At 58.0% G+C, this 8,170-nt stretch overlaps 1 protein-coding gene across 1 annotated transcript; it reads right to left on the reverse strand.

Moving 5' to 3' along the window:
- Positions 1–1,154: 1,154 nt before the first annotated feature.
- On the reverse strand, positions 1,155–3,773 carry EN2 (engrailed homeobox 2; the record flags this gene model as incomplete). The annotated part of the gene is made up of 2 exons (XM_084203550.1): positions 1,155–1,471; positions 3,233–3,773. 2 exons carry the CDS (start codon positions 3,771–3,773, stop codon positions 1,155–1,157), a joined length of 858 nt encoding a protein of 285 aa, XP_084059676.1.
- Positions 3,774–8,170: the final 4,397 nt, after the last annotated feature.

The following is an 8,170-nucleotide window of genomic DNA, read 5'->3' on the forward strand; positions in this document are numbered from 1 at the left end:
AAAATGGGACTTGTGGGGGGAAAGGGGGGGCTAAAACGCTCCCAAATGTTTCGGGGAGGTGATGCCGGAGCGGAGCCGGGTCCCATCCCTCGGCTGCCCTCCGCGGAGGGGCAGCGGGGCCGTGAGGGAGCAGCATCCCGGAGAGGCTCCCGCTTTTCGGGGATGGGGCTCCCGAAGTTATCGCAACAAGCTGGAAGGGGAGGGGGGTGCTGACCCCATCTCTAGGCAGCATCCACGCCTGCATCCCGCAGTCACGGGCGCCCGTGGCTCTCGTTGGCGGTGATGAAGGAGCAGAGGCTCAGGGAAGGATCCCGGGCGTGTTTCAAGACGGTGCTTTGAGATTCGTTTCCCTAACGTTACTTTTAAATTTTTTCTTTCTTTTAAAATTAAATTCTCCACGTCTATCCCCAAAATCAGCCTCAGACACCCCAACTCCAAAAAAACAAAAATTACAAAAAGACTACACACCCCCCCCACAAAAAAAAAAAAACACCCAAAAAAGAAAAAGAAAAAAAAAAGAAAAAAAAAAGGGAAAAAACCAAAAGAAAAGGTTAGGGGTGGGGTGAAAAAAAAGTTAAAACTCATAGAACAAATAGGAGAACTATTTATTCGGTTCACAGTTGTGTGAAATGCAGCAATAAAAATCTTTGGACTTCAGCAAAAGTTGTTTTTAATTTTTTTTTTTTTGAATTTCAAAAAACAGCGTCCAATGTCCATTAAAACTGCGCTTAAGTCTATCAAAAAGTAACTTAAGCTTAAAAAAAAATCTTAAAGATAGCATCTAAAACTTCATACACCAACAAAAAAAAAAAAAAAAAAAACCAAAAAAAACCACAACGAAACCAAACAACAAGCCCAAACCCCCGAAACCAAAACCAACCAACCAAAAAAAAAATATTTTATAATCAGATATCTTGGATTTTTACACCACCTTACCTGTAAATTATATATACATAGAATATTGCAGAATTATATCTAATACACAATATTTTCACTATTAATGCTGGTATAATCTTTGTACACTGGCCCTTATGTTTCTTTTTATTTTTTTTTAATTAAATTATTGCATTGTATAAACTTTGACTGCAAACGGCCCCCCCACCCCTGCCTCCCCCCTCCCTCCCTCGCTTCCCTCCCACCCCCCTTTCCCTTGGCTATTCACTGTCCGACTTGCCGTCTTTCGCCGTGGTGGAGTGGTTGTAGAGCCCCTGGGCCATGAGGTGCACTGCCAGGGAGTTCTTACTGCCCGTCGCCTTCTTGATCTTGGCTCGTTTGTTCTGGAACCAGATTTTGATCTGGGACTCGTTGAGCCCGAGCTCCTGGGCCAGGCTCTGCCGCCGCTGCTCCGTCAGGTACCGGTTCGTCTGGAACTCGGCCTTGAGTCTCTGCAGCTGCTCGGCGGTGAAGGCGGTGCGAGGCCGCTTGTCCTCCTTGTTGGGGTTCTTCTTCTTTGGTTTGCGGGAGCGGGGACCTACGGCCGGGAGAGAGGAGAGGCACCGACACCGCCACGCTCCGCTGCGGGCACGGCTCCCGCCCGGGGGGCACCGGCTCGGGCAGCACCACCCCCTCGGAGGGAACGGACCCCGCTTTGTGCCTCCGCTGCCGGGGATGCTCGGGAGGCGGCGGAACGGGAGCCGCAGCCCCCGCAGCCCCCCGCGCCCCGCTTGCTGCCCGGTCGCCCCCCCTCCGCTCCCCCGGCCCCTTTCTCCCCGCCAGAAACGCAGCTCCCGAGCCTCTGTGTCCCGGGAATGCCCGACAGGGAAAGCTTGCACCAGGGGCAGAGGCACAGAGCTAAATTTTATACCCTTGAACAGATTTTTTTTATTTTTTTTAAGAAAACCTCTATACTTCTTTACTTTTTTTTCCTTCCTTTTTTTTCTTTTTCTTTTTTTTTTTTTTTTTTTTATTCTGTGAGTCGCGATAAAAAATTATAATGGAAATCCTCTTGCAGTTTACTTGGCCAGAAGCATTCCGCCTCTCCGCTGCAGTGCCCATATGGCGCTGCACGGCCCGATCCGAATCGCCGGGATTATTCTCGGGAATATTATTCTCGGCAGCACAAGGAGCCTTTTCTGCCCGGGCTGAGCCATTGTGAGGATGTATGTTAATTAAATATTAACAAAGGAGAGCACTGGAGAACAATGGAGTAAATTCCAATTCAGCTCTGAATATTACCTCTGAGTGAGAGTTTGTTTTCAGATATTACGAACTAATTTTCATCTCGTTTTACGATCCCTTCCTCAGCTAGCCGACTCCCGGGTGAAAATCCTACCTCGCCGCTTTTGTAAGAGAAAGACCCATATTTTTTTTTCTTTTCCCCGGGAGCAGATCTCCTGCCTGATGTTTCCCATGCCTTCCCTCCAGTGTTTTCTACTTGTTTTTAACCGGGGTTTTACCGATCTGCCGGAGCCAGCCCTCCTGTCCCCGCGGTAGCGAAAGGACATTTTACCCCCTGCTTGTTATTTTTAATTTTTTTTAAAAATTCTTTTTTTTTTTTTTTTTTTTAAAGATAATTTCAAGACGTTCTACCCAAGCCCTTGCCAAGGGACGGACTCTGCCAAAGAAGTTTCCCGGCTCTTGGAAATGTCCTCCGGCCCCCACAGAGCTGACCTACAGCATATGGGGGGAAATTAAAAGAAAGAAAAGAAACGGCGGCGGCTCGGAGGCCTCTTTTAGAGAAATAAACGATCGCGGATTGTTTTTGGCCGAAAAGACTAATCAAAACAAGGCGAGGCCTATGGAGATGCCACCTCCTCTTCCCAAAACCCAGCGCAGGGGGGCTTTCCCGACAGGGAAAAGGAGAGCTCGCCGGGAGGATGAGCGGGGAGCCCAAAGACAGTTTGTTTTTTCCTCCCTCTTTGATAAAACTCGCCGGTTGGTGGGAAATGCCCCGAGCCCAGGCGGCCTCAGCTCCGCCGCGGCGGCGGGGACAGAGGGAGGCACCCCGCTCCCTCCTCGTCCCTGCGGCTCCGTTCACCCCCAGCCGACCCTACCTCCTTCAAGCATTTTCAAGCCATTTTAAGCAACTCGCCCACCCGCCAAAAAAACCCTAAAAAGCAGAACCCAAACAAACAAAAATACCAAAAAAAAACCAGGAGAAGACGGAGAGGGAAAGGGGAGCGGGGTCTTTTCCACGCCGCTTCCCGGCCTCGCGGCGGGCGGCGGCGGCCCGGGGAGCCCGGGGCAGGGGCTGCGGCCGCGGGGAGCGGGGCTGCGGCGGGGCAGCGCTTACCTGAGGAGGGCCGGTCCGAGTACCGCGTGCAGTACACCCAGGCGGGCCACAGCATGGGCTGGTTCCCGGCGTTGGAGCTGGCCTGGGAGCTATCCGAGTCCGAGCTCACCGACAGGTCGCCGCCGCTCAGCCCCCGCGCCTTCAGGGCCGCCTCCAGCGCCGCGGGGTCCCCCCCCTTCTTGGCGGCGCCGTGCAGGGCCAGCCCGGCGGGGCCGCCCTCCCCCCGGCCCGGCGAGCCCGCCCCGCCGCCGGGCAGCGGAGCTCCGGGGGCCGGCGCCGCGGCGGGGCTGCGGCGGCTCTCCGCGCCGGGCCGCCGGGGCTCTCCGTCGGGGCCGCCCGCCTCCTTCCTCCGCCCGAACTCGGGCCGCAGGATGTTGTCGATGAAGAAGTTGGTGATGCGGTGCGGGTGCGGGTGGGGGTGCGGGGGATCGCCGGGGGGGAGCAGCAGCCCCCTCCGCCCGCCGCCGCCGGGCTCCGCGTCGCCGCCGGACTCCTGCGGCTCGGCCGCCTCCTCCCGGGGGCTCCGGCCGCCCTCCTCCATGCTGCGCGGCCGCCCCGCCGACGGCTCCGCTGCCCGCCCGCCGCCGACCGGGCGCTGCCGAGCGCTGTCTGTTGTTGCTCTGCTGCAGTCGGTTGTTCTTTATTTTAATTTTTTAATATATATATTTATATATATATATAGATATATACACGCACACAGAGGTGTCTATTTGCTTTCGTTTCTCCTGGCTTCGCCCGGCATTCAAAATCCAGAGTTTGAAAAAAAAAAAAAAGGAAAAAAAAATTAAGAGTAATTTTTAAAAAATTAAGAGACAAATGCAGGGAGACCCGCAAGCCAGCAGCCGAGCCTGCACCACTTCCAACTTTAACAAAAAATGAAAACACAGGGGCTCCGGTCCTCCCGCCGCCGCTCGCCGCCTCCCGCCGCCGCTCAGCCGCTCGGTCCCGCGGCGCGCTGCCGCCTGCTGCCCCGGCCGCCGCCGCGCCTCATCCGCGGAGGAAAAATTAGCGATAATAAAAATAATAATAATTGTGGAGCGGAGGGGGGGTGTAAGAGAAAAAACGAAGCGCCGGTGTCGGGGCGGGGTGTAGGCGGGCTCTCAGCAGCCGGTGTCCCGCGGAGGGCAGGGCGGTGAGGGGCGCCCCGCGGGGCTCCGGCCGGCAGCGCCTCGCCCCGCGCCGCCCCGCGCCGCCCCGCGCCCGCACATGCGGGGGCCGCCGCGGGTGGGGGGGCGTCCCGCCCTGCCCTGCCGCCCGCCCTGCGCCGCGCTACGCCCCGGCGGCCGCCGCCGCCGCGCCCGGGCACTTCCACTCGGGTTGTTGTCCTTTAGGTTTTAACGGGGCCCCCGCCGCTGACGTCGCCGGCCCGGGCGCTCCGACACGTGCCTCGGGCCAATGGAAGGCCGGGCGAGCGCACACGTGGTGCGGGGCGCCCCGGTAAGTGACAGCGCCCACGCCCCTCCCCCGGACGGGCCCGGCCGCCGCGGGGATGCGCGGGGGGGAGCCGGGGGTGCCCCGCCGCGGGGCGCGCACCGCTGCCCCCCGCCCGCCGCTGCCCCCCGGCCCCGATCGGCCATGAGTTACCGGGGGTTTAATTGTCCCGGTGTTTACCGGGGAGGGGGCCGGCATCCCACAATTCCTTGCAGAAACGCATAAATAATATTAAGCGAGCGGCGGCGATACAAAGGGGTCCGGGGGGGGGGGGCGGAACAGGCCCGGCCCGGTGCCCGCGGGCTGCTCGGGGGTTGCGTCCCCTCCCCGCAGCGCGGTTCGGCCGTAATTGACTCGTCCTTCCCGCAGCCGGACAGGAGCTTTTGATCTGCCCTGACCGCTCCCCAAACGGCACCGCGGCGCCGTGCTGCCCCCCAAAACGCTGGCCCGGCACCCTCTGGATCCCGCAAAAGCCCTTGACGCTTTAGGACGGGAAAGCTGCCGCAGCCGCTTTGCTTGTCTTTAGGGAGAAATAACCCCGGAACAAAATTAGGGAGCAAGGTGCGACTGGATGGACGAAGGGCTGGGGGGGCTGAATAGCTTGCGAGGCTCGGATCTTCCGCGGGGAGCACGAGAGGGGAGCGAGAAGGCGGGGGCGAGTCCTCCCCCTGCAGCCGACCCGAGATGGTGTCCGGGGCCCGCTCGGTGCCACCGCCCGACGGGGCGCACCCCGAGGAGCTGCGCGGCCCCTCCGAGGGCCGGGCAGGGTCGGGAGGTGATGGCTCGGCCCCGGTGTCCGCCGCACCCCGACCGCCGGCTCTCGCCCTAAGTGACGTTTTTATTTGGAGGTGGCTTCCCTGCGGTGACACGCATCACTCGCCACCTTGAAGGAAAGGGACAGTGAGCCTTTCCTCTCCTCGTCTTCTTTTCCTTTTTCTTTCCTCTTTCTTTCCTTTTTTGCTTTTCTTTTTCTTATCCTTTTTTCTTTCCCGTTTTCTTTTCCTTTATTCTTTCATTTGCATTTAATTTTAAATTCATCTCCCTATTTTCTTTGTATTTCGCAGCGGGTCGGGTTCACTAGAGAAGACCAGCAGTGGCTGATCCAAAGTTGTTTTGCTCAAACAAGCACCCAGAGGTTAATTTCTTCAAGAGCCCCATGAAAAGCGATTAGCCTGTCTCCCAAGAAGTATTTTCTAATTACTTGGAAGCTCTCGCTTTACTACTACCCCATAATTAAACGTGTTCAAGGTGCTGCACTTCAAATATTTCGCTCCCGGGCGGACCCAAGTTACCGATAAAAACTTTAAACCTCCTTGAACCCCTTGTTACCTGCCCGCTCGCTGCCGGTACAGCGTTAACCTTCCCATTCGTTATCCCGCTCCTTCGCGGGGATATTTCTAACCTCCATAGGACAGAGGGAAGAATTCCTGAGGTAAACTCCGAAGTAGGAGATAAACAAAGCTGTACAAAACAATTACTGCATCTGCCTGTCCTCTGACAATAATCCAGCACCTCAGGTATGCAGAGGCAGCGGTGGGGGGGGCGGCGAGAGGTGAAGGAGTGATCTGATACCGAACCGAAGAAATCTGAAAGGTCTATTTTTCTTTTTTTTTTATCTCTCTCTCTCTTTTTTTTTTTTTTTTTCCCAAGGTTATTTTTATCTGGGAGCTCAATCTCTGTGGAAACATTCCCCAGCAGCACTATTGCTCGCTGGTCTGCAGTCGCCTCGCAAGCGGCACCGCAGCGTGCGGGGGCTTTTCCTCGGGAACCACTGTGGGTCACCGGGAGAGATGGCTTGAAAATGGGAGTTTGGCTTCGTTTCCTTCTTCGCTTCAGCCTCCCCTCGCAGACCTAGTGCCTGCAAATGTCACCTCTCCGCACACCAGCAATATTTCTTTTCCTTACGCTCTCCGCGTAGTTTCAACGAGGCTCATTCCCTGCTGCCACCCTTTTAAAAATTTATATGTTTTCCCTCTCTCAAATAGGTGAATGTGCGGGTTCAGCGGAACCCCCACACCCTGCCCTTTGCTCGGCACTGAGAACTTGAGGAACGGGTTGACAGTCCTGGAGCTCGGCACGGGGAAAGAGGGAGGGAGATTGCGGCCGACCCCCGCCCGCCGCGGGCAGCGGGCAGGCTCCGGGGCCGGGGACGGGCAGCGAGCAGGCTCCTGGGCTGTATGTGCCGCTCCTCCGAGCAAACCCTCCTTCCAGCTTTCCACCACACTCGGGAAAAAGGAAACCCAAGAAGTATTTTCTAATTACTTGGAAGCTCTCGCTTCTCGCCAAAACAAAACAACAAACCCCGAGGTGCTGGGAAGCCAAAATGCCCAGAGCAATAGTGGAAGCCAAGGAGGTGCTGCACCTCCCGTTCTCCCAGCGTGGAACGACTGCCTGAAAAACGCCGGCGTGCACCAAATTTCGCCGGGTTTACAGCGATTCCCCCGTTTCCAGCCAGTCCCTGCCCGTGCCGCCGGGGGAGGTCTGGCAGCGACGCTACCCCGTGGGCACAGCCTGGGCACATCGCCGCGACCCCGGCGGCCCCCATGTGCCTCCCGCTCACACCGGCATCACTTTTTTTTTCAAGCTAAGCCTTTCAGGCAGCTTTGCCAGCGCGTTGGAGCTGCTGGCGGAGGATAGAGGAGAGGGGAGAGGTCGCTGCTCCTTTGCCAGGCTGGCCGTGCCGCAGGCGGTGTGCCCGACTCTGCCCGGCCTTCCCTGGGTTCTGGCATCAATTTTGGAAGGGGAAAACCAGCAGCAACCCCCGCCTAGCCCTATGCAGGCTTTCCTGGAGCCGGCGGGCCGGAACAGCTCAGCCAGCACGGCCACATTTCCCCAATGCCGCCGGGTTCTCACTGCATCGCCAACAACCACAAGAATAAAACCCGTGGAACCTCCGGATTTTCCCAATTCCCCCCATGCCAGGCAGGAAAAAGGGCGCTCCGTGGCCGCCGGGGTCCCATCCCGCAGCCCGCGGTGGGACCGGCAAATCGCCCATCCATCCACTTCAAGCGGGAATACTTTCGCATCAACGGGGGTAAAGAGACGGGTTGGAAACCCTGGCTTCCACTTTCTTGCAAGATCATGAAAATTTCATGAGCTGCTGGTGGCGAGGGCAGAGCCCGCTGCTGCCGCGCCCGGCCCGGCCCGAGACGGGCTCTCCGCGGAACGATCGAGGGCACCGGTGTGGGGGCACGGAGGATGCTCGAGAGGGAACGGATGAGGGTGAATGTCAGAGCCTTGACTCGAGAAAGGAGCGCTCGGTCACGGTTACCGTTCGCAGCAAGGAGTGACGGGGAGCAGCTACCCCCCACCGCCGCCCCTTCCCACGGGAGGGAGGGTGCGCGGGTGGGGTGGGAGTGCCGGCCCCTGGCTCGCCCTGCCCCTGGCCCGGCCCTGCCCCTGGCTCGCCCTGCCCCTGGCCCTGTCCTCTCGCTGCCCCGTCCTTCCCCTGCCCTCCCACGGCCCCTCTTCTTGCCCTGCCCACGAGGAGCAGCCCCCTCCTCTCCC

The sequence above is a fragment of the Fringilla coelebs genome (genome assembly GCF_963513975.1).
Source record: "Fringilla coelebs genome assembly, chromosome: 1".
NCBI lineage: Eukaryota > Metazoa > Chordata > Aves > Passeriformes > Fringillidae > Fringilla > Fringilla coelebs.